At 41.1% G+C, this 26634-nt stretch overlaps 1 protein-coding gene across 1 annotated transcript in view; it reads right to left on the bottom strand.

Moving 5' to 3' along the window:
• Positions 1-26634, bottom strand: part of HSPA4 (heat shock protein family A (Hsp70) member 4) — a 36844-nt gene that overhangs the window by 1770 nt on the left and 8440 nt on the right. The window contains exons 2-17 of the mRNA XM_019506350.1: positions 22946-23003; positions 20714-20854; positions 19310-19432; positions 18759-18858; positions 18191-18324; positions 15586-15830; positions 14415-14491; positions 13936-14087; positions 12645-12751; positions 12152-12285; positions 11224-11405; positions 9550-9639; positions 7180-7332; positions 4745-4870; positions 2111-2218; positions 48-167 (exon numbers count right to left, since the gene is read on the bottom strand). Coding sequence (XP_019361895.1) covers positions 48-167; positions 2111-2218; positions 4745-4870; positions 7180-7332; positions 9550-9639; positions 11224-11405; positions 12152-12285; positions 12645-12751; positions 13936-14087; positions 14415-14491; positions 15586-15830; positions 18191-18324; positions 18759-18858; positions 19310-19432; positions 20714-20854; positions 22946-23003 — 2050 coding nt within the window. The remainder of the gene's footprint in view (positions 1-47; positions 168-2110; positions 2219-4744; positions 4871-7179; positions 7333-9549; positions 9640-11223; positions 11406-12151; positions 12286-12644; positions 12752-13935; positions 14088-14414; positions 14492-15585; positions 15831-18190; positions 18325-18758; positions 18859-19309; positions 19433-20713; positions 20855-22945; positions 23004-26634) is intronic.

Here is a 26634-nt window from a genome sequence, read left to right as displayed (position 1 = left end):
AGGACAACATTTGTATAATATTTCCTTGCAGAAAAGTGGGAAGATACCTTTGCTTTGAATGCATGAACAGCTTTCATGTATTGTTGTATTTGCTTTCCAAGGTCCTCAAATGCTTTTGGCCTTTCCTCAGATTCTTGAAACCTTGCTTGAATAGGCTGACCCAAAGCCTGAAATGAAAACACAAGAAAGTTTGAGAAAAAAAATTAAAGAGAAGTTACAGCATTATATATGATCTAGAGCAATTTCTTGATGCCATACTGGATGATACTAAGAATAAATGTTGTAGTCATGATGATACATAAAATTGAGGCAAGGATTTTTGAGGGTGACACCATTTATTGGACCAACTGCATAGTTGGGATAGAGATAGATGAGCTTCTGAATGCATGGCATTAGAGACATGTCATGCACTCAAAAGCTTATCTAACCATCCCAACTATACAACTGGCCCAATAAATTCTATCATCACCCAAAGAAATCCTTGCCTCACATTGATGACATAACTTTTAAAATGGTTTAGAAATTTCTAAGCCCTCCCCAACACTATAGAAAAATGAGTCAGTTCATATTATTGGCCATACCACATATTGCTATCCTTTTTAGCTTTTCAGAAGTCATCACTTTATGTGCTTTTACTGGAAGTGTAATCATTAAGTACTGACAATCTGATCACAGGCAAAAGTTGACACCAACTTCAATATGGGGAAAGCTTGTTACTTTGATTCATCCCAAATCACTTGTTGAAAGATTCTCTGCAGCTGCTTTTTAAAAAGAAATTTAAGACTAGAGGAAGACAGATGTTCATCTGCCTTTCCTCCTGCTCCTGGCTAGGACTGTATCTCTTCTAGAGGCTATACCCCACATGTTGAGTATCAGTGACTTACTGCATCCTTTACCATTATTACAAAATATAAATATATAAAAACATCCTGAGATTGGGGGGAGGGAGGAAAGAATGGAAATCAAATCAGGACAGCTTAAGCCAGATTTGGAAGCTCTAGCATAAATATCTAATTAGTTTTTTATATTTAAAAACATTTAACATTATACACTCTTTCAGTTACATAAAGCTTTCTGTTCACTATTCTAGCTAGAGATATTAAAGCATCATCTACTGCCAAAACAGAATCTTTACTTGCCAGGTAGCATTTTCTTCTAGTTTCCAAAGTATCTATCCATAACCTTGATTTATAAAAATTATTTTCTTGTTAGAAGTACTATTACCTTTCAAAAGCAAGTAGCATTTCCCATGTCTACTCTTCCAAGCAACTTTTGATGAAAAAGCCCACACAATGCAATACTCGGACCACCAGAAGCATTTATCTCATTTTCATCTCAATGAAAAAAGGACTTCCACTGCTAATTTAAGTATTTTCTAAGGTTTGGAGGTAGCCCTACATGCCAGCTCATCTAGGTTCAAACAACACCTACTCTGTAGGCCAGTGCAGGCACATCCAGATGAGCATGCTAGTGTGGGCATATCCAGTTGAGCATGCCAATGCAGTCTGTGGCACCTCAAAACCAGGACCGGATTAACCCTTTAGTGGGCCCTAGGCAAACAAACTTGTGGGCCACCAGCTGAAGATGAAATTTTTATATTACTTTTTTTTTTCCTTCTTCAGTCAATTATAATATGTAAAATAAGCAACACTTCTTCACTTAGGGCCCTAGGCATATGCCTAGTTTGCCTATGCATTAACTCGGCCCTACTCAAGACTGCTTGTAGTGCAGCAAAGTTTCTTACGGGAAGCTACCAATACAAAAATAAAAAATAAGAAAAATGGTGTGGTGCACACTCCAGGAGCATGTGCCAGAGCAACTGGAGGCTATGCCTTCCAGGGAGATGTTCTGGCATCTGGCCAGAGCACCTCCACTCTTTTACATGTCCCCTGGCTCCTCCAGCACACTGGGTGCTGGGTGCTCCAGCAGGGGAGCAGGGAAACAGCAGTTTCCCTGAAGTGGGGCATTTTGCCCTGCAGCAAACCTAATGGTCAGGGGTACACACAACAGCAAAAAGCAGCGGCACAAGTTTGTGCTGCAGCAAATGCACACCCCTGTATGTGGGGACCCTATGAGATTAGAAGGCTTCACTTAGTGGAGAATCCCTTACCTTCAGTTCTGTTAGTTTATCAATGTAAACCTGTTTGGGTTGGTCTTCCCCATCTTCATACAGCCAGTTTTCTGTGTCTTCCAGTTTCAGAGTAAAACTATTTCGATCCTAAGAACAAAAACATTGCAGAATACTGAATTCCCAGAAGTCATTCATTTGTATACAATATTACCTGTATATACTCTGCAAAGAAAAAACTGCATCTTAAAATAGATTGAGAATATTCCTGAAATAGCTGACGAAAAAGAACAATTTTGTGAGTCCTAACAAACTGGAATTTGGACATTTTAGAGTGACCTAGACAAATTGGAGGACTGGGCCAAAAGGAATCTTATGAGGTTCACAACAAGGATAAGTGCAAGTCCTGCACTTAGGACAAAATAATCGCATCTACCAATACAGGCTGGGTACTGACAGGCTGGGCAGCAGCTCTGCAGAAAAGGACCTGGGGGTTACAGTGGGCAATAAGCTGAATATGAGCCAGTGTGCTCTTGTTACAAAGAAAGCAAGAGACATATTGGGCTGCATTGGTAGGCATGTTGCCAATAGGTCCAGGGAAGAGATTCTTCCCCTCTATTCAGCACTGGTGAGGCTATATCTGGAGTACTGTGTTCAGTTCAGGGCCCCCCACTACAAGAAGAATGTGGACAAATTAAGGAGAGTCCAGTGGAGGGCAACAAAAATGGTTAGGGGGCTGGAGGACATGACTTATGAGGAAAGACTGGGGAACTGGACTTGTTTAGTCCAGAGAAGAGAAGCATAATAGCAGTCTTCAACTGCCTGAAGGGTGGCTCCAAAGAGGATGGAGCTGGACTGTTCTCAGTGGTGGCAGATGACAGAACAAGGAGCAATTGTCTCAAGTTGCAACAAGGGAAGTTTAGGCTACATATTAAGAATGTTCTCACTAAAAGGGTAATAAAACATTCAAACAGTTTTCCCCAGATAGGTGGAAGCTCCATCCTTGAGGGTTTTCAAAACCTGGCTAGACAAAGCTTTGGCTGGGCTGATCTAGTTGGGGCTGGTCCTGCTTTGAGCAGGAGGTAGACTAGACGTGACCTCCTGAGGTCCCTTCCAACCCTCATTTTCTATGATATTGTATGAAGTGTAGGCAAACAGTAGAAAGTCATTCTATCAAGGCTATCTGCACTACAGACTTGTTTCAATTAGTTATGTCTATACTACACTGGCAAAGAGTATTAGTTTCCCCAACTAAATAAGTTATAGAACCTGAAGTACATTTTTATATTCGGGGTTTAGTTTCATTTCTTTGTCTATATAGTAATTGAAATAAAGAGAGACTGTGTTGCAGAACATTCTACTGTAGGCCTGGCTTTAATATAATAGGCCATTTGGAGCCAGTATGCCTAATACAGTAAGTGAGAAGGAATAAGATTTCACACATCTGAAGATGGATTATAAATTTAAGAATTGCTCAATTCACAGCATTAATGTAGTCTAATCAGAGGAGGGGGAGAAAAAGTGGCAAAAGGTATACAACCCACCAAGGAATGCTTCTAATACTCACCCTCTGGATTTAAACTTCCAGAGTTTCATTCCCAGAGGAGAAAGAACCCTGATGATGCTTCCAATTAGCCAAAATAATTAGCAAGTTATCATGGTACACCACAGATTTGTGCATGGGACAGATGCAAGCTGCCCTCCAGGGGCACAGGGCTCTCTGCTCTGCCGCCTTTGTCCCAGGAGCCCCACGCCAGCTGCATGCCCCATGCCCACCTGGCAGCACAAGGCACAACCTCCTGCCCCCACTGCTGCCCAGTGGGCAGTGGACATGCAGCCAGTGCGAGGCTCCCTGGGCAAAGGCAGCAAGGTGGAAAGCCCCGAGACCAGTGGGCAGCCTGCATCTGCCCCGTGCACAAATCTGTGGTGTACCGTGATAATTTGCTAATTATCATTTGGTTAATTAGCATCATCATCAGGGTTCTCTCCCCTATGGGAATGAAAGACTGCAAGTTAAGTCCAGAGGGTGAGAATTGGGAGCATTCCTTGGGGGGGGGGTGCATCCCCTCCCAGATTTGTGTGGGGCACATGCTGCCCCATGCCTCCACCAGGGGGGTGCACACAGTGGTGGGGAACTGCCCTCCCCCACACCCTCTGGATGAGCCTTCCCTGGCTCCATCCTGCTTTCCACCCTGGGTCCTATGCACTGCCCTCACTGGGCAGCGCCCCCAGCCACAGCCCTACTTCCTCCCTCCCGCCCGCACTCCTTCCCTTCCCCACCCCACACTGCTTCCCCTCCACAGACTTACCTGCAGGGAGCTGCTCTCAATACTGCCTAGCTGTACTTCTGGCCTTGTGCAAGCGTGCAGCCATGCACATGCACACAGCATCCCCTGCATCTCACTCCTGGCATCCCTAAGGATCCCTAGCAGGCTAGAATGCTGCCTGCCTACAAGGGAAAAACTACCGTTCCCCAAGGGAAGCCAGGCACCTGGGGGCCCTGGCCAAAATGTGTAATTATCAATAAACATTAAATCAGCTATAACAGCCGAAAAAAAGCCAATAGCCGATAATGTAAATTTCCCTTTTTATCAGTGCCAATCTGATAGGCAACCGACATATCAGTGCACCTGTAATATTAGATCCCAAGTAATTAGTTAATTTGTCTGTACTTACATCTTCACAAACAAATTTCTCATAAATGCCACAAAGTTTGTCTCGCATGTCATACACGTATTCTTCTACTGCATTCTTGGCATCATTCCGCTCCTTCTCCAACTTATCCTGCATGATCATTTTACCCTGCAGAAAAAAAAAAAAGGGAAAAAAATTAAATCTGTTACTCACTTCCTTATAAGGTCAACTGCTTTATTTAGTTTAGCTGTTAAAACATACAATAACTACTATCTGGTTGGAAAAATCTTGAGTTTCTCTGGGTCCAAAGCTGAGACCAATCGTAACTTAAAAAACAGTAATATTTAAGGCCATAGAGAAGAATAATTTTAGTACAGAACATCTGACATTCTCTCTATTAAAGTAAGAATTTGATTTCTACAACAAGCTCATCTGTCCATGCTCAACAGGTCATGGAAAAAAGCAGATGACACCAACAAGGTGTGAAGTCCTAACCTGGCACTTCAATCAAGATGACTTACTACCTTACATGTGGGTTTCTTGAGCAGCAGCTTGCTTCCCAAGATGACTAGTCCTGATTAGGGATGCCCTTAAAAGGAATTAGGTCTCTAGGAACCCTTCTATTGTTGAAGTTGCTAGTTAGGGTGTTGTTCCACGTGTCCATTTTGTTCATTTAAAATGAACGTGTTTTTATGGCTTTAAAATATTCTAGAAAGAACTGCAGAGAAATACTAAGCATCTTTAGTTTGAAAAGGTGCATTTTCTGCTTTGTCATCATGCTGTTTCTTCTATAAAGGAAGGATGACTTTAACCATACCATCCGATTAAATTAGCTGCATTATCCAGCCCAATGGGCTCCCCCAGGTCTGAAAATTTGGTGGTGGGGAAGCAGTGGCAGCAGCTACTGATCCCCTGCTGCCCAATTTCCAAACCTGCAGGAAGCCCTGCAAGATGGATAATAAGGCCCTGCATGCAGGGCCTAAACCCAGGTAGGTGGCTTGTGACTCAGTCCAGCTCACTGACAGGCCATGTGCCATTCATCCAAGCTCCAGGGCCAAAAGGTAGAGCACCACTGATTTATAAAGGTGCAAACCTACCCTACCTTCTACAATACAGATGATCCATCATACTGGATTCCTTATACTACTGTAAAAAGATAGTGGCTATTTTATACCATGATCTTTTAAACAGTTCATTTCTCGCAGTTCCTTTCCTTGTAAGGAGTTGTTCTTCGAGGTGAGCAACCTTTATTAATCAAATTTTAATGGCTCCCTAGATACTACTCAACTCAGGAAGTAAGAAATCAACTTAATAAAAATGTGCAAACACACCCTGCTAATGGCAGCAAGAGATGCTTAAAGAGGAGTTGGACCCCTGTAGAGTCCAACTCTTATCTACTTTCTATCAATGCAACATGCTTTTTTAGACCTTTAAAAGTACTAACCTTGCACGACACAAAGGAGGTGCTCAGGAAAGCCGCAACCATCCGTGTCACACCTCAGTTGTGGGTTCTACAACTTTTGTCATGTTGCCTATGTTTTGGTTCACAAGGTGATACATTTTAAATTCCATCCAATTTGTACAACATGCTGAAGTAAACAACAGTTCCTGCCCTTGATAAGTGGCTATTTTATACCACGGTCTAAAAGGGCTGAAAAACTTGCTAAAGTTTGTCCTTTGTGGAGAAAGTCAGTCATTGTTTCTTTTTTTACTTGTCATGTGAACATGAGCCAGCAGCACAGCGCTGTAGCCAATAGGGCAAACATACTCTGGCATGCATCAAATCGATGCATCCCCGGCAAAGCCAAGGAGGCGATTCTTGCGCTCAACACTGGTGAGATCGCAGCTGGAGTACTGTGTCCAGTTCTGGGTGCCACACTTCAACAAGGATGTGGACAAGCTTGAGAGTCCAAAGAAGAGCAACCCATATGAGCAGAGTCTTAAAAGGCAAGCCATATGAGGAAAGGCTGAGGGATCTCGGACTGTTCAACCCCAGGAAAAGAAGGCTGAGAGGGGACATGATAGCAGCTTACTGCTACACTAGGGGAGTACAGAGGGCTCAGCGAGCAATTATTCACCAGGGCACCCGAAGGGAAAACCAGAAGAAATGGCCACAAGCTCCTGGAAGACTGATTCAGGTTCAACATTAGGAAAAACTTCTTCACAGTCAGGGTGTTCAGATGGTGGAATAAGCTCCCTCCAGAGGTGGTGCAATCACCTACCCTGGAAATCTTAAAGAGGAGACTAGACAGTCACCTTGCTGGGGTCACCTGACTCCAGCAAGGCGACTTCCCTGCTTGGTACAGGAGGCTGGACCCAATGATCTTCTGAGGTCCCTGCCAGCCTTACAGCCTATGATATCTGCTTACCCTACCATCCCATTTTGTCATTTCCCAGTTGGAACAGAGTATGCCTCATGACCAGCTGTCTGGATCAATTTGTGGGTAGAGGCAGACATATGATTCAGTTATATTTACCTCATTTTCAATGTATAAATTCAGCATGTCCTTTCCAATCTGCCACACCAACTGATTCTCAATGGGAAGGTCCACTGTAGTAGTCTTTACTTTAGCCTTCTTTGCTTGAGGTGGCTGATCCACTTTCTTATCTTTTGAGTCAGCCTGAGATGTCTGCATTAAAAGAAAGGAAAAAAAACCCAAAACACAGTCACTAGAAGGGACACTTATTCAAGTCATAATTGTATTATGTTTTCCTTTCATGGTCTTTACCTACACCTTGTTAATCTTTCAGTCCCACTTCATTCTTTTAATGAAATTCTGAGAGACAGTCCTGAAAGTTAACAGCTCTCCAGTTTGGCAAAAAGTGAAATTCTACGGCAAGTTGTCTTAAACATGAAGGCTAAATAGGTTCAAAATAGAATATAACCAAAATGCTGCTGTTATTTGAGTTCAGTTTTCTAACTGCCAACCCCCACAATTTTTGGTTTGCTTTTTTTAACCAAAACTGTGTGCTAGCCATGAGAGATCCTGGTTTGGCAGCTATGCAACCTGTAGAACAGAAGCAGGTAATTATTTCAGCTGGAGGGCTGCTTGAGCTATGGAGGACCCCACTCCTTGACATGCAGCCCACCCCCTGGTTGCCATCTTGGGACCAGAAGGCCTACCCCCTAACCTTTGCCACTAGAAGGCCCCAGAAGTACTCCTTTTGGGAAGGGGGTTTGCCTTCTTGGAACCAGAAAAACAAACATACAAACACATTAAAAATCAAACAACCACAATAACATTTTAATTTTATTAAAAAAAATTTGTCCTGATCTGTGTTTGCACTGTGTATGGTGATGGCATAATAGCTCAAAACGCAGTCTTACTCTTGCATATTGCAGGGTGTGCAGAAGGGGAGGTGGCTGGGGGTATGCATGTGGGTGGGTGTAAGTGAGCAGGGCTCCCCACAGATGTGTGCAGGTGCGAGTTTGGGGGATGTCGGGGAGGGTGTGGTTGTGGGGTGTGCATGGGAGCCCCCCCAGTCAGCACCTGCCCTTGCCCTGCAAGAGCCCAGAGCCCATGCACCTTGCAGCACCTCCCCACCACTACCAACAGCATGCAGCCCCAACTTGCCCCACACCTGTTCAGCACTGCTCGGCCATGGTGTGTACTGTCATCCCCTGGGCACACAGCAGGGCTGGGGCCACCCCTTCCAGTTGCTGCCACCTCTCCCTGCCCCGCAGTACCAGTGGGTACCCACACGCGCAGCCCTGACCCAGCACGCCCCATGCCTGCTGTGGACTCTCCCATCCAGACTGAGCAGCAGCAGCAACAGCGGCACTGGGCAGAAACTGGGAAAAGCTGCCTCTCCCCCTCACCACTGCCAGGTAGTTCTTGGTGCAGCCCCTTGAATCCATGCTGCACCAAGCTGCCCTGCATCACCGCCACCTCTGGGCTGCCCTGTAGCTGCTCTGCACTGTCACCACTGCCGCACTGGGCAGCCCAGAGGCAGCAGTGACAGTGGTAGAGCAGCAAGGTAGCTCAGTGGGGTGCATGCTCCAGGGGCTGCACCAAGAACTACCCAGTGGTGGTGAGGGGGAGGGGCCACTTTTCCCCTGTGCTGAGCAACAGTTACTGCCTGGCAGCCACTGCCGCTGCTCAGCCCAGGAGAGTGGAGCAGGCACAGGACGCTCTGGTCAGGGCTGCACGCACAGGTTTCCATCAATACCGCGAGGCTGGGACTAGTGGCAGCAGCAGCTGGAAGGAGCCACCACTGCCTGGGTTGTGTGGACAGGCACCCCAGCTGCAGAGCCACTGCAGTTCCTTTATGTGCCCCAAGGATGGCAAAACACGCCACAGCTGGGTGGCACCTGGTCCCGACAGCAATCAGTCCCTCAAAACTGTGTGTGTGCATGCATTAAGCTGGGGAGCTAGTTCTCTCCAGCATAGCAGCACCCTGCTTTTATTCTTGCTCCACAGTGCAACAACTGTAGCATTACTCTTCAAGAAGTTGAGGGAGTCAATTGATTTAACAGTTCTTTGCTCTTTACCCCACACGTGTTATCAATAGTCACTTCATTTTAAATGTTCTATTAATCAGGCTAAACTTTCTTAGGCCAATATTACTGTCTACTAGCTACTCCTGGTCTCTCCAATTTTATGCCCCTGGACACAGTTCAGCTCTTTTCAAAATCACAGATCCATCACTGGGGACCAGTATTCAGTAGCTGTTAGTTTCAGCTTCTGTTAAGCAGGAGGAGGAGGGCAAGTCAACTGAAAGTTAGGCTCTGCTCCTGCTCTATGCAGTCATAACTGGGGGAAAAAATTATTTATTCTGACTTCCCAAATACAAGGTGTGTATTATATTCTACAATATGCTGTATGTGAAAAAAATACAGTACATACCTCCATTTCTTCAGATTCTGTCTTATTTTCAGTTTGTGCTTGTTGTTGTTCTTCAGTCTTTTGTTGCTCTTCCTGATCAATCTGCATTTTCTGAAATCAGAAGTACTTTAGTAAAATGCCAACTGAGACTAATTTTCTTACGTATCTGGAAACGTATCTGAACAGCCTCTGGAAGAACACATGGATTTGTGGGGAATCATTTATCACTATATTTGACAAAGAGAAAGAACATGCCTCCAAGGGAGAGATGGTCCTGTCTCTAACTTGCCTTTATATATGGAATACTTAATACAGGATTCCATAAGCCTCCAAAGGCTAGTGGTTTGGCATCCCATTCAGTTTCTCAAAGTCAGAGGAAATTTCTCTATCAGGCCTATCAGTAAGACCCCTATGCATAGCACAACATTTTGGTATCAAAGTAGTCTTGAACCCTGGCAACAGGTACCATAGAATTAGCTGCCAAAGTGGAAGATACCATGGCTACACAAGTACTATGTATTGCAGCTCCAAGTACTGAAGTACTACAGCTGGGCTCAGTACCAGTACCAGTCCAGTGCATTTTCTGGAGAGTTTTCCATCTCGGAGTACCATACCCACATGCATCAAAGCTCAACTTGTTACCCTTAGTAACACACTGTAGACTGGGATACAAGTAACAGAAGCACTAAGAAGCACTTAAGGGGGTCTTTTCTCAACTGTTTAAGACTACTAATTTTAATAAGCTCACCAAATTAATTTTGCAAGTAGTTTTGAAATTTAGTTTAGGAGAGACTCTTGAAAGGGCATTGGCCCATTTCACTGCTTTGTCCCTCATCTTTCCCCCGCCGCACCCTCCATGAGGGTGGGACAAGGACTGCATTAATATTGATGCAGAACTGGGGACTAAAAGACACCAGCCTATGTCCTTCCCCAGTCCATTCTTTGGTACTCTGTCCAAGCACAAGCATGTCTAAGGCAGGTTCACTAATCTTTACATAGTGTTGGCATTTATCAAGACACCATTTATTTGAGCACTCAGCTGCTCCACAGCACACAGCTGCTTCACTGTTCTTAGCCTACAGTGAGAGCTAGGCCAGGACATTTTATCCTGTGATGAAGCAGCACAGTTAAGTCAGCCCCATTTAGCTTTCACTTGAATACAAAACATCTACTACTGCAAATTCTCACCCCCAATTACAAGAACAAACAGTTACCGCTGTAAGGGGTTGTTCCAGAGAGGCTGTCTATGGCACAAGACCATAAAATAGTCCACTTTAAAATAATGTTAGTGTGTGTGTATGCACACAGAATAAATAGATCTTACTAGCTTCCCTGTATTTAGCAATATTCTTCAATCCTAACCTGTATTACCGTAAAAGTATGAGCTTCTCCTAAACAGACTTAAGTAATATCATTTTTAAGTGATGCATACATTTTTTAAAGAACAATACATTCACTTGTAACGTAACCTGGCTTCAGAAGCCACAGATTAACAAAATCCAAAAAACTATCACATTTTAATTAATAGATCTACAAAATATTCTGCTATCTTAAAACTAGTATCTGCAAAAGGATACAGATCTTCAAATTAAAATCGCAAAAATTAAAATGTGCTAGCCCTGGCTTCTATTGAAATATGGACCGAGTTGAATTAACAGGTGTCTAGGAGACCTTCATAGCCATAAAATGCATTACCTCTTCCTCTTTAGCATGCTGGTCTGTTTCCATGGGCTCTTCATTCTCATCAGATTTGTGAACTTCCACTAAAGATGCACTGGAAACGCTGAAAATACCATGGATGTTTACTCTGACTTTGACTTTCACTTTTGAACTGGATCCATCTGTCTGTGGTGTGACCTTCTGGACCAAAAAGTGAGCTAAAATCCCAGAAAAAAAAAAAAAAACAGGATAATTTAATATGAAAGTGAACATTACTAAATCCTGACTCATAAGCAGCATGAGAAAATATTATTGGGGACAGGGTGCAGAGCATGCCTGCCTGACCCCACCCCTCCTTCCCACAGGGCTGTTCTTGAGTCAGCATATGCTGGTACTGTGCACGTGACAGTGGAGTGTATGGTAGGGGTGCTGCGCAGCTGCTGTTGCCAGCCCAGTTGGGGGGGGGGGGGATAAGCCCCATTAGCCCTGGCTTTTGGCTGCCTAGATCCTGACTACTAATGATTTTGGCTTCTTTGACTAGTCACAAAAGGATATTTACTGAAGAGTTAGCCTTATATCCTGCATACACTTTAAAACCTCAGAAGTTTGGTACCGAGATGGCTGTGGGTTAATTTAATAAACCCCATTTCAGCCTTGCCCAGCTATTAGCCTTTACATATTTTTTTGATGCACACATTTCTCCTCCATTAACTGGTGAAAAATTTAAAGGTTTTCTCCTCCAGTCACATCAGTTTAAAAAGTCATAACCCTGTTTATACAAAACACTTATACCCAAGACATCAGGTCTTAACAAATTGGTTGTCAATACTAAAGCTGTTGCAGTGGGATGGGAAAAGCCCAAATCTAAAGGATCAGAAGGAAGGCTCAAAAGTACTTTAGAAAAATATAGAAAACTTATTCTTTAAGTGAAGGAGTTCTTATTTCTCCTTCCTTTCTTAAATACCTATAGCAGGGTCTGGGTAAGGCAGTTCCTTGGGAGAACTGTAGTAAGCTTCCAGAGTGAAAGGCTCCTTTCTGTAGAACGTGAGGACCTTGGAGAATGGAGCTGGATGATTCTTGGGAAAGACCTCACAATCACTGGGAAAAATAAATAAAAATCATCACTAATAAACAGAAATTACAAAGTAAGGGAAATACAGCAATTCAGAAGTGCTGAAGTTAGAGTGATTTTAAAAAAAAGTTTCCTAGAAAAAAAATACACCTTTACCTTAACCACATTACAAAAGGGCTCTAATTAGCAATGATACAAAAGAAGACTGCACACCCGCAGAAAGCCAAAGCACTGAGCATGATAAATTAGAGAACTGCTTTTCATTGTTTTCATGAGTCAAAGTTTCGGTATTTGAACTTTTGAGATGGCACTTTTAGAATAACCTGCTTTAAAGTTTAGCAGCTTCCATAGGCATGCAAATATTTTTGGTAACACTAAATCTTACCTTATCCCTTCCTCTGCTGGTGAATTCCATCGTAAGGAAATAGGATACGGTACTAAGTCTGTGATAGAAAACTCTCTCACTTTGAAAGCCGGAGACAAAATAGCACACTATAAAAACATCAAAAAAATCCATCAAATTGTAAAATATGAAGTTATCTATAACAAGTTATGTTGTTTCTTTAGGTATGGTAAATGACTAAGCTACTTAACATTTAAGTTGACTCCAAGTTAAACTCACTAAGTGTCTAATTTATATTTTGACTGTCATGCATCTCCACAACAGGTAAGCATATTTGTATAAAACCAGACTTTGTGTATAACTCAATTTCAAGCCCATTTGTTAATTTTTCTGATTCTAGTCATAATTTATCCACTATATTTTTAGTGTCAAGATAGGGGTAAAAAAAGATGGATTAGTGAGGACAAACCACCAGGGTTACCGAGTACCATAAACAAACAGTGCTTTGAGAACAGGTACACTATATACAAGTGGCAAAAAGATTAAATACAGAGTCAGTAGTTTAAATTACTAGTTACTCAACCTCACTAGAAGCTAAAAGAAAGCAACATGGCTGAAAATATTTTTAAAGGTATGTTAGCACTCAAAGTTAGAAATCATCAAGAATTTGCTTCTAGCTAGGGATGAGCAGTGACTTCAGATCTGTAATTCTAGCAATGATATTAGCGTTGCTTGCTGGCTGAACGTGCATGTACTTTTCGTTTACAATAATTTAAAGTCAGGCTGTTATCTCAATTCTAACCTAAACAAAAGTTTTACTTGCACACTGGTGCAACTAAAAGACATTTCCCCTATAAAATCTTAGCTCATCTTTTACAGACCTGCTTGTTAACTTTGTTAAACATAACAGCACAAACAATTGCTAGGAGGTACCACTGATTATTTTATTTTTTGTCATTCTTCCCCCAAAAGTGCCCAGCATAGCTTACAATGAAGACAAATGAAAGAAATTAAGTGTCACATTTATAATAAAAACCGTTTCATAAATTGCTGGACTAGAATCCCTCTCTAACTCCAGGCAACCATGCTCATCTTTTGGTTGCACTGTTTCCCTTATGCCAGACTGATAGTTCAACCTACAGAAGCTGTTTAAGGAACAAACCATTCTCTACTACATTGCTGCTTCTGTTGGTATACTTACTTGCTAGAAGTAAGTTGAATTTTGGGAGGACCAATCTCCTACTGCTTGATAGTAATCTGTTATACCCTTAGGCTCAACCATCCTATATTTAAAATTATCAGGCCTTTATAGCACATGGGCAGTGTTTCTTACCTGCAGTGCACAGCCTCGAGCAACAGCCTCATCTGCATTCAATGTTGTACTGATTTCTTTACCAAAAAATTTACTGATCTTCTCCTTTACAGCAGGGATTCTTGTAGCACCACCAATTATTTCTACTGCATATATATCCTCTTTCTTTAACTCTAGAAAAAGTTACATATATTGGTTTAGGCTTTTCCATCACAACGAAGCTCTTAAATGGGCAAAAATAAGTTTAAACAAGATACTACTAAATGAATTATGCTTTCTAGAGATTTTACTGGAAATTTTGCTACATGCACACAGGTATCCACCCTATTTACCCAGGTATGTGTCAGATTTTTATGCAACTTCAAATTGCAACTAAATGAAGTCTGCCAAATTAAGACACTTAGATTTGGCATACATCTAAAGAGAATGATCCCCACGGATATCTTCTCCTTTGTGTGCACCATTAGACACTGGAGCCAACAGAATATTTGTATACTTACTGGCTTGTTCCAGAACGCTACGAAGAGGTGGTTCTACTCTAGCCAGAAGACCTTCACACATCTCTAAAAATTTACTCCTGTTGGAAGAGATCATAACTGATATTTTCGTTTCCAACAAATGACGAAGCACATTTTATATTTGCAGAAAGATGCAAATTTAACATTTTGTAACAACATATTTCAAAGTGTTCCTTTGCTATAGAACTAGCAGAGGAGGTGTATGCAACATTAATTTTTATACTGATAGATAAAAGCTGAACATTCTGCAAAATGTAATTTTGAACACCTTCCAAATTACAGCAACAAAGAACCAGGCATTTTAGTTTATACTTCTAAGAGATGTCCCATTCTCAAGAGATATTTAGGCTTCTTAACCCCTCCTAAAAATCAGACATCTTTTATGTTAGGATGCTGCCGAGAACCTCTGGTCAGTATTGCAGTCCCAGCGTACTAAGGGCACTACTGGCACACAATCCCTGCCTTATATTACATTACAACCGTTTGTTTCTAACAAGTATTTTGTGTTAGTATGCATGTTCACTGCAGCAATTTGAAATACTGAACTGAAATTGAAACACTAATCTGAAAAGCCTCTTTAATCGCACCTACTGTTGAACAGAAGTTAGAACTGAAGTCTGAACAGCATGCTTTTAAGTTGTTCAAGTGATCACATGACCTCAACAGTAGTTACAAAATCTGTGAAAGTCAGTTTACACTATTCCCTCTTTCACTCTACAAAATGCCACTATTGCCATTTGCAAACTAGCACCTGCTATTTCTTGACAGCCTCGCCATCTTTATTTTTATTGGCAACTAAAAAGGTAATAGGTTTAGTACTACCAAATTTCAGTGTTCTACAAATTGCCATCTTAGTAATTCAAGTCTTCTAGCACTTGCTCATCTCAAAAGTAAATCTTGCTTTGAGGTATACCATGCAGGACTACAGGATAACTCACTATTTAAACTGTGACCTTTCAAAACTGCCAACCCCCCACATCTCCTTGAAAAAAAATTGGACATTAGTAAACTTTGGCTCCCAGTCACTGGTAAGTACTCTGATGCCAACAGCTTACGTACGTAACCTAAAAATAGCAAAGGACACACATTTGTATTATTACCTTTTGCACTTTTTTTTGGAACTCAGACTTTCTATAGAGGAAACTGAAAATACCTGTTCATCGTTCCAGAAACATCTATGTCATTCATGAAGCATTCAATGTTCATTGGGAGGTCAGAAGCATTAGCACTCATCAGCTTCTTCAATTTCTCACATTCCTGATGCAACCGCAACAATGGACGAATCTTTGTCTTGATGTCAAGTTTGTATTTCTTCCCAAACTCTTCACAAAAATAGCCAACCAACATCTCATCAAATTTCCTTCCTCCAAGTGTGGCGTCAAATGCCGTGGCAAGAACCTAGAAGCAGCAGCCAACAATTTCAAAGATTGAACATAACTAACTTAAAAAAAAACTACTTCAAAGCCTACGGATAACTACATTTCAAACAATATCGCTGCCTGAACACGCAGATTAGTTTGACATCAAGATTCTGTCTAGAGGTATCACACCTGGCTGCTCCAACACGGTTCTTTCTTTGTAGTAATGGTAGGAACAAAACCAGAATCCAACACAGTGCCCAGTTTTATTCTGCACTTGCCACCACTGGTGGGGAAAATGCCTCGTGTTGGAGCAGCACGGTTACAGCTTTCTGCTACTAGAAGAAAAAAGAACCAAGTATTAGCCTTTTATTCCTGCCCCTCAAAATCCCAATTCTTTAACTGGTCTGCCTCCCATTAGCAAATTCATTCCATGTTGTTCTGGTATACTTCACAAGAAGAAACAAAGCTATTTCTTCCATATGTGTCACTAAGAATACAACAGCATTACCTAGCTGGTGTACTCATAGGGATGCATCTGGTCTTTCACCCTGGCCAGTACTGTAAAAATGGGTAACACTTTAGTTACCATGTAACACAGCTGGTCGGATTCTTAAGCAAGTCGTATCGTATCTGTTTACATCAGTTACCTGCTACTGAACACCCCAAAATGGAGTAGCCTGTTATAGCAAAAGAACTGTGTAATAGTTTGACAGTTACATTAGTTTTCTGTAGCCACAGAGCAAATCCACTCACTTCCAACCATATGTACAGACAGACTCCCTGTGCAAGAACATGGAAATAAAAAGTTTCAGTATCCACAAATATCAAAAGGCAACTCAATCTCACCACGTGTTTGTATGGTGAAACAAGCAGCTAGAGCAACAGGGACATGTTCCCTCAAAGAAGATCATTGCCTTTGTGTTGCAGAATAACTTGGTGTCAGCTTCAAGTCTAATACTAGACTTGGGGTGCCTGCTATTCCAAACAGCACAGAAACATCTGGAAAAGCGTAGCAACACACAGAATACTGGTGGAGACAGTTACAATAACTCACTCTGACTTAGTTGCTAGGAAGGTTTTCAACCTCTCCCCTAAACCTTTACTACAGGCGAGTCATAACCCCATTTAATATTTGGTACGTCATGAGGGTGCGATACCAAGCTAAAAATAAACTCATTTGTCCTCTTCATGCTTTCCTCTAGCAGAAGAGTGCTCATTTCATTCATTTACAGCCTTGTATCTACAAAATCCTTTATTTCCAATTTGTCTGAATTAAAGATAATTTCACAGAAAAAACTACTTTATCACCTGCATATGCACATATACCTCACCCCAGTCTAAAGAGGCCTCCTCCCTCAGTTTCTACAAGATTAATTCCAGTTTTAAGAGTTCCTTCGTGATCATAGCTTATTGACTTAATATTCACTCTGCTCTGACCCAGACTCACAGTAAGAGCGAATTTTGGTGCTGCATTATTTTACATTCAAATCTAACTTATTTGAATGTAATGAGACTTCCAAGTCTCAGTGCCTTCCAAGTCTATTCTGTAGTCAATGTAGAAAATTAAATGTAAGGGCCCTATCCAGCTCTTCAGGTTTGTACTTATTAGCAGCTTCCCTTAAATACATACTATTCCTGGTGTTTCACACTGTTAATATAACCAAGTATTTTCATAAAATGAATCTGATCTTGAAGCACACTGCAGCCTTCTAATTAGGTACATAACTCACTGAAATTCCAGAGTACATTCCAAAGTCTTTAGCTTAGTTTTCAGTTCTCAAGGCATTAATCTAACTGAGCTCCCGTGATAATACACTCTTGTTTATTCAGCTAAAAGGAACAATACAGATTGCAAAGTGTGCCTACTACAGGAAGGTTACAGCATTTAACCGCTCTATCTTATGGCAAAGAGGCCTTTTAGTATCTTACCAGAGGAAACTTAAAACGCATGGACAACTGTGCTTCAACTCAACCAGCTTCCTTTGCTTGCTTAACCCTCATTCACACTTAATACAGTGCTCACAGGAAATTAAAAAACTAAAGTCCTTATGAGAATCAGATTAGGCAAATTTACTAGTAAGTATCCAGTAATTCCTACTCTGATATTTGTGACCAAACTTGAGCACCTTTCAGAAATATAGCACATCTTAAGATTAAGATAGCCCAATACTGTAAAAAAAGTTTTTTTTATACCCTTCAAAAGAAGTTTAAGGAATCAAGATTCAACAATTATGTGAAATCAACACAATAGATTTCTTTCTAGTTGGAAAGACAGAACTTTAAAGTCTAAACTGTGCTATCTGTACACGCTTGGGGTTAAGACAAGTCTCAGTTATTGTTTCCCATAAATATAATATGGAATTTTTTACTATTAAATGGATTCATAAGATTCTTTACTTTAAGTTTTCCTTTGTTGAATGCGCATACTGAAACTTGATATGCAGAATGTCCCATATCCACAAATACAACATTTCTTGGCTTCTCTTCTAAGGCAGGCAGGTCTTGCTTATAGATTCCATATGCGAGGGCAACTAGACAGAGAGACATAAATCAACACACTATACACCATAGTAACTCAACAATTTGGGTGTTGTTTTCTTAAGCCTGCATTTACTGAAGCAATGACTATATTAAGGTTTGAATAAGATTATATCTAGATCCTTTCCAAATCCCCTAGAAGGGTAATAGTATGGAAGAGCACTTATAAAAATATAGCATTATTCTTCCAAAGTAGTCATATAAAATAAGATGTTCTTACAATTATGTATTGAAATACAATTAATAGCTTCAAAATCATCTGGAGATAAAGGACCATAGAAGTAACCCAGGAACTTCTGAGAGCCACCAGTATCAGTTTTAGAGTTCATCTGAGTTAACCGTCACTATTCCCTGCCCATAAGGACATCATCAGGGAATGAAGTCTCATAGCCTTATTAACTGCAATAGTTAAAGGGAACAAAATTACCTGCAGTAGTTTCATTTATTAATTTCAGGCAATTAAGTCCAGCAATCTGCGTAGCATCCATCACCGATCTCCTCTCTGCATCCGTATAGAAACATGGAACCTGCAAGAATTGTACATGGCTGAGAAATCCAATTTAGAAGAGAAAACCTACACTGAACCACCAGAAAAAAAAAAGTTTAAAATATCTGGTACTGAGGCCAAAGGATGTTTTACTTCGAGTAGTTCTTTCATGTCTGAAACTTGTTTTGAAGTGTTCCAAGTGAGGAAAAGCAAGCATTTTGTGGAACAAAGAAATGCTTGGCTTGCTTACTTAAAAAGACCCTCTCTTTCTTTCATTCACTGATTTTAGTCAACACAGAGTGCAAACACCTACAGCAGCAGTTTGTGATATATTCTAATGTTAGCAGAATGAGCTACAGAGAAAGATGCAAGTCAGAGTCAGTTCAACAGAGAAAGCAAGAACACTGAATATTCTAGTTTTGCCACCAGACTTCAACAGAACTACAGAGCCAAGTTTAGTATAAAAACTAAGTTTACCATCAACTACTTACAGAAACAACACAGTCAAGTACAGGCTTCTTAAGTGCATTCTCTGCAGTTTCTTTTAGTTTAGTGAGAAGCATCCCCATTATCTGCTCAACAGTGAAATTTCTTTCTTCTTCCATGTACATAACCTTTACGGAAAAAGACACATTTAAGGAATAAGCTACATGAACAATGCTCAAATGAAACAACCTGGCATGAACCTGCCAAAGAAATATAAGTGGCGTTTAATGAGGGCAACCAAAAGTCCTGGTAGTTAAGAATTAATGGGCATTCCAGAAACGCAGGGGCACGGGGCAGTCTGGGCAAGAGTTGGAATGGCGTGGAGCATTTTGCAGGTATGCAGGCAACTACCGCAATGTCCCAAGTTACCCAGATGATATAGAAACCCTGGATATAGTCAGCCTATCTTTAAGGAAAACAAGCCTAACAACAAAAGCATATTTCTTCAATTCTACTGCCCACCAACACTGAACTGTCCTGCTTTTGCCACGCAACTTTCGAAGGACAAATTAAGGACAGTTTTAAATTTCATACAAGTTGACATTTGAGAACTTGAGAGATTCCAGTAGTCAATTTGAAAAAGGATAATTATACAAATGAGGTATCCCAGGTACAGTTTTTCAGGGTCCAAAATGATGGAGAAAATAGACAGTTCACTCAGTGTTGTTCAAAGGAATAGGCTTAAAAGCCCCACCATATATTCCAAATTAAAATAATTCAAATCACTACTGAATAGATTTTGTAAAACATAAAAGTCTGAAATACTCTGCTTATCTCCTCTTTCTGGGCTGCACCTGAAACCTCGGTAGTAAATCCTGTATTCTGTACTCCCTTCTTCTCCCAAACTCACCATGGAGTGCAAAAAAAGTGCCACTGAAACAGAGTAGTTTTCTTAAAGGCAGAATTTAAAAAATGCCACTAACAGAGTTCAAATCAAGGATTAGTAGACCACAAGTGAAAGAGAGTAATCCAGGTTTTAATTCCTGTATGGACATGTTTGTCCAATGGTTTGTTAGTCAGAAACATCTGCTCCAAGTGAGAAATCAAGAGAGTTCAGGTTCTAGGCAAAGAAGAAAATTTGCATAGTTCTTTACAATATTATTTACAGTCCTAGTCAATTTGTCTGTTGACAGTCTGTTTGTCTATTGTTCTCAAGTTATGAAAGAAATATTCAGGTTCACTTCAGAAGGCAGTTTTAAGTTGAGGAATAGGCTTAAAGTAATTGTTGCTTTGAATTTTAGTTCTTCAGAGAGATCTCAAACAAAACTGGCCCTCAATTCACCAGTAAAGATTTTCCCCGTTCACAAAGGTAGAAGAGGTACCAATACAAAGGTTACAAAAATAGATAAGTGGTAAAGTCACCACCACTGCCTTCCCCCATGAGTCTTTTCCAAGTGTATCTGACTCACCTTGATGCCAGCTGAGCCTGTTGGCAGCTGAACAAGTTCATAGGCAAGGTTGGCTTTTTCAGCTTGAACAAAGGGATCTGAGAATGCACGGCCATGAAATCTTTTAAAGCCTTGTACTGTGTTCTTTGCATTTGAAATAACCTAAATAGGGGGAAAGATCATTAATACAAAGTGGCAGGGGACCTTCTAAATTTCAAACAAAAAGTAAGAAAACTACATGTTTCTGTTAGTCTTCCCTGCCAGATTTTGTAATTTGTATTTTCAGTCACGACAAGGCAGCAGCTAAAACAGCCAAAATGTAAACAGACTCTGATCTCCCAAATTATTCTTGCAGGAATTTTGGGTCTTTTTCAAATTCTAGCATGGACTCTGCATGTCTGGTCACCTTTCCTTTGCTACTGAAAGAATTGTGAAAAACTGGAGAGGAATACATTTAAAAATACTGAGGGAAAAAAACTGGTAGGGGACTGCAAGTTAGGCAGCTATTGTACCAGGTAGATGGTATACTTCAACTCCAACCTGATTTTAATAACTGCCTTTAAAAAGCAACTTGGTTTTAATTTCCAGGAATCCAGTGATCAGAGGTCAAATTTCATATTAACCGTTTCCTGCACCAGTGATGCACCTACAAAACAGTAAAATCTTAGAGAAACAGGTCAAGCACACGCAGGAGAAATTCCAGCAAGATGTTTGCATTCAACTCAAGAGCAAGAGAAATACAGGTTTCCCTTGCTTTATGCTGGTTCTCCATGTGCAAATTCACTCTCATGCGATGACCCTTTTTATACCAAAAATTTGTCACATGCAATATATAAATTCACTCTTATGCGATCGGTGCGGTGGAAGTCCACAGTCAGCTTCTTTGTGCAGTACGGAGTGATGCACAAAGTCTCCTGTGTGGATCTGTGCTCCTCGCTCTTTGTCTGCACTATGTGTTTCTGTAGTTGCTATCCCCGTCATGATAGTGCCCTGTATTTGTGTGTATTGTCTGCTGTTGGCGAGTACCAAAATTGTTTTGTAAAAGTAGTAGAAACGGGTCTGGGGGTCAGTACACTGGAGGTCTTGGACCATATCCCTATTTGTTACACTGTAAAGTGGATTCCCTGTATGTGAATTCGAGTTATGTGCTGTTTTCCAGGAATGCATGTACAGCATAAAGCAAGGTAAGCCTGTAATAATAATAATAATAATAATAATAATAATAATAATAATAAAATCAAACAAATAAAGGGTTACAAGTACACCATGTTGGTGTCTCATCTTCAGGATTCTAGACATTAAGGCTCCATCCAGACAGGCAAAGACGTGCAGTATGCGGCACCACAGACCTGTCTGCAGCACCAGACACTGCACTTGCAGGCATTCCCCACACCGCTACCTTGCAGAGTAGGTGGTTTTTTGATGCAGGGAGATCCCAGGGTCAAGTAAACCCATGCCAAAAGAAAAGTGGGACAGCATACGTGGCAGCAGCGTATATCACCCAAAACCAGACCCTAGCCAGCTGAAGCCACCCACCAGCTGATGGCCAGGCTTCATGCCACAGCTGCAGCCCCAGGAGGGCCCCAGGACCCTGGGTAAGGCTGCTGAGGCCAGACTGCCACACATGCAGCACAAACAAAACCTTACCTTACCCCTAACCTGAGCTCTTAATTCAACTCTCGGTGAACTCAGTTCAGGTCTAACTGTTCCAATGAAATGATAATATATATGCAAACAATGTTAAAAAGAAAGCCACTTAGTGTGAAGAATCAGGCACTCAAGCAAGTTACGCAAACCAATTTTTATGTGCCCTACAAGATTAACTGTGCACTCAAACCTATGCACCTGATCCATGAAACCTGGGATCGGATGGAAAGAACAGCCTGAAATCATGTTAATAAAACTTACAAGGTACCCACCATGGGTATCCAATCCACAAGTAACTGTGAATCTGGTATTTCACATTGACCAACAGGATTTTCATCATTAAGCACTTAAGGGGGAAGTTATACCTTTTACTATGAAAAGTAATAAGCTCTTAATCCCCTACCCAAAATAATGACAGATTATATTAGCATTAAAGACTGAATAGCTAAATAAAAATTTAACATACAACGATTAGGATTTCACTTAAAAATAAGTAAGTGTTTGTATGCATCTTCATATATGAGAAGATACTAACTAATACAGAAGTAATGTGTTTTCAGTAGCTTTGCTTTTGGTTAAGGTAATTCTTGAACATAAAATCCTTACTTGGCTTTTAGCTGCAGCTCCAATTGAACGATTCTTGGGTCCAAAGGATATACAGGATCTGTAATGAGAAATGTTTCCATTGAAATAAGATTGCTTTTGACACAAGCAGCTCCCTTCCCCATCACTTTTAAAGATCAGAACTAACCATCCAAAACAGTCATATTAGCCCTGTAGAACTGAACATGCCACCAAGGCTCTAGAGTGGTATTTTAAAAACTACAGTACTCAATGGAGTTTTGTTACAAGACAGCGATACCCGTTTAGAGCCACCACAGGATTCCCTAAAATGTCAGTATGCTGGATTGGTGGCAAAGGGAAGAGACCCAGAATAGTGGTGCACCAATATACTGGTTGGCTTTGGGATAGGCACCAATAAAAGAAGAAATTACATTATTGGCTATTGGCTTTTTTGGTTGTTGTAGCCGATAATTACAGCCACATTCCTGGAGCAACCTGGCAAGCCTAGTCTAGTCCCTGTGCCCCACTGCCAGCCCGAGCCCACAGCAGACTACAGGTCCCTGCAAGCAGTGGGAGAGGGAGGAGACGCCAGGGAGCGGTCACAGGGCACTACACTCAGCAACAAAGGGACTGTTACCAGCTCCTGCTGCCGCTGCCACTGCCATGGCAACATTGTATATGCAGCAGGGGCCCAAGTGCTGGGGCTGCTACACAGATGTCAGGCTGCATGCAGGTGGAGTAAGGCACTGTGCGAGGGACACTGCATTCCACCAGGCATCAGATGCCTTTGCAAAATGTGGTTGAGCTTGGCTGTGCAGGGTCCACCAGTGCTGAGGCAGTGGCATGCTTTGGGGCTTCAAACACCTGGTGCTGCTGTCCACATGAGGGTCTGTCTCGCCCACCTGGGACAGCAGCACAGGCCGTGTGGGAAGCAGGGCTGTGGGTAGGAGCCATGGGTGAGGGGGCAATGTGTGGGAATAAGGTAGTCACTGCCTTCCTCATTGAGGGCCAGAGCAGGGTTATGTCAGTAGTTTTAAATGTCTTGCACTATTACTAAACATTGGTTATTGAATTGACATCAGCTCATATGGTTGGTTAATCATCAGCTATAAGCATCAGCCAAAAAAAGTCTTTATTGGTACACCCATAACCCAAAAGACTTACTTTTCTTAAACACCAATGTATTAAAAGGATTAACTGCTCATTGTAATATTTGCAATTTCAAATCTAAACATCATCCTCCTTACTTAACAGGAGCCCATAATCTATAAGCAACTTCTATTTGCATATTTGTTAACAAAAGCAATTTATACAACTTTACTAAAAGGTTACCAGGAAAGTGACGTGGCAAAGGAAGTTATCACACTCAAGAGAATTAATTGTTGGCCATTAATATAGATGATCCTGTAACACCTCAGGTGTCCTCAACTGATTAACAGAAAGAAAAAAACTTCCAGTCCCCACCACTCCCATGAAAGCTTGTCTACAGTTCTAAAAATCTACAGTCAGCCACCTTCATTCACACATCTTGCCCCTCGCTAGAATTGTAAAACTTCAAATTTGAGCGTGGAAAGGGTGCGGGCAGGGGGAGGAATAAAGCTTAAAGAAAAGGCCCACAAAAAATGAAGACATTAAAGGTTTGAATTATGGAAAGCCAAATAGCAACCCTTAACGTAAAAACATTGCGATGGCCACTAGTTCTACAAGAGACAGAAGGCCCCACTGCTTAAATAAGCAGAGTTCTTACAGATCATTAATCCTCCTTATTTTTTGCATGGTAAACTGTAGAAACCTCACAAAATTAAATGCACATAAAAATAAAATTAAACATTATTCCATATTGTTCCTTCAAGCCAACTTCTCTATATTGTTACTTGCTTTTGTGAAATAAGGCCTCTGCCTCTCCAAGTAGTTTTGGATTTTTATATTATTGATAAGCATCTTCAAATAGCATAATGGTTACTTAGCCCGAAGTAATATGCAAAGGGTTTTTTGTTTTGTTTTTTTATAAAAAAAGTGTCTGTCCTACAGAAAATGAAAATCAGGCTTCCAAAATACCCTATTATGATGAACTAACTTGCCACACAGGAACAATACATAATAGCAGAAAGGAAATCTGCAGTGGCATGTGTTGATCTTATTTACAGACAGAGGTAGTTAGTCACGTTAGTCTGAAGTCATGCAGAACACAGGATAGATGTGTACCTTATAGGCTAACTAAATCAAAGCACGGGCTTTCTTAACCAGATGCTGCATCGTTGTTTTATAGCCATTTTGACGCATTACCTAGTTAACGGGTAAATGCTGATCGTACACTTACTTCACTGTAACAAAACTAGGAAGGGATCAATTTACAAATATATCTTTAATCAAGCAACTATGCAAGGGCTTGGTCAATAAAAAGAATCCATGTTCTGCACCACTGAAATGTTGAAGTCAATAACCCTAATGACAGAAGTGACAGAAAAATAATTAAACTCTGCTGAACACTTGCCAAGAGAACAAAACTCAAATCTACTTTACCTACAGAAAAAAAGTACATCAGCACCAAAAGCATAAGTCTCCTCACCACAGTAGAGGCTGATTAGCCCCCTCCCATGCCTGGAGTGCCACTCCAATTGGCTTCCTGTGTTTGACCTGCTGTTCTGCTTTCTGCTCCCTGCCCCGTCTCCTCAAACTGCAGCTTGCCACACACACAGGCCGCCCAGGCCATAGTTTGGCAACTCCTGCCCATTTTGATATACTTATCTACAAACTGAGCTTCTGAGACATTTTTCTAACCATGCCTTGGTTAACAATGTAGTATGTTTGCTTTGCAGATTTCAAAACCCCTGTGAAGTGCTAAGAAACAAAAGGGTATCTTTATTATTATTTCTATTTGAATGAATGGTTAGTTTTTCCAGGTGGTCTGGGCACATGGAGCTGTTTAACACAAATTTGGCGAAAACTAAATTTAACAAACAGTGATCCATTTTTTTAATAGAAGAAAATATAATCACAGCTTAAACCCATTAGAAATGTAGTCAAAAGCTTGAAAACAGGATTCCAGCAAAATTAGCTCTGAACTACCAAAGTAATAACAAAGTAATAACCAAATCCTTTTGGTATATCACAGAAGTTTCCACATTTTGAATTATACTCATCCTCTCTTGCCACATCATGCCTCTGAAGTGGGTTCTTCCCTTTTGTCATCCTATTTACATACAGAAATTGTAACACTCTTACAAACTTAGTTTCTTAATCCACTTAGTTCATTTCATCTTCCTTGTACATTTATCAAAGAAATACAAAAATCAAGCTAAATTTATACCCATCACTCCAGCTACTTTAAGACTGCCTAAATTCAAAGCTGAGAATACTTGCGTAGGACCAGCTCCTGTTTTAGAGTAATGTGTACAGATCTCAAAATTTAATGCAAACTTAGTAGGAACTAAGTAGTGTAGATCAGAGGGCAGAAATTTGACCACATATCACCTGCTTCCTTTAAACCACATTCATGTGCATTTAGTCAAAAGGATTTATGCTGCTGAAAATTATAGATATATAGATAGATCTCCATCTCCATACAGTAGCAATTTTCCCATCAAGAATGACTGGGAGGGCAGGCAGGGATGGAACACTGCCACCCACCACCCTGCACCTCCCAGGAACAAGGGGAGAAGCTTGCACACTCTGCATCCAGCCACAGCACCAGCCATTCCCCCCACCCGGGGAGACTGTAACAGCACAGG

This window comes from Gavialis gangeticus, unplaced genomic scaffold (assembly GCF_001723915.1).
Source record: "Gavialis gangeticus isolate Ggan-Ray unplaced genomic scaffold, GavGan_comp1, whole genome shotgun sequence".
Classification (NCBI taxonomy): domain Eukaryota; kingdom Metazoa; phylum Chordata; order Crocodylia; family Gavialidae; genus Gavialis; species Gavialis gangeticus.
Note: the sequence above shows the minus strand (reverse complement) of the source record. Positions and strands in the feature narration are given on the sequence as shown.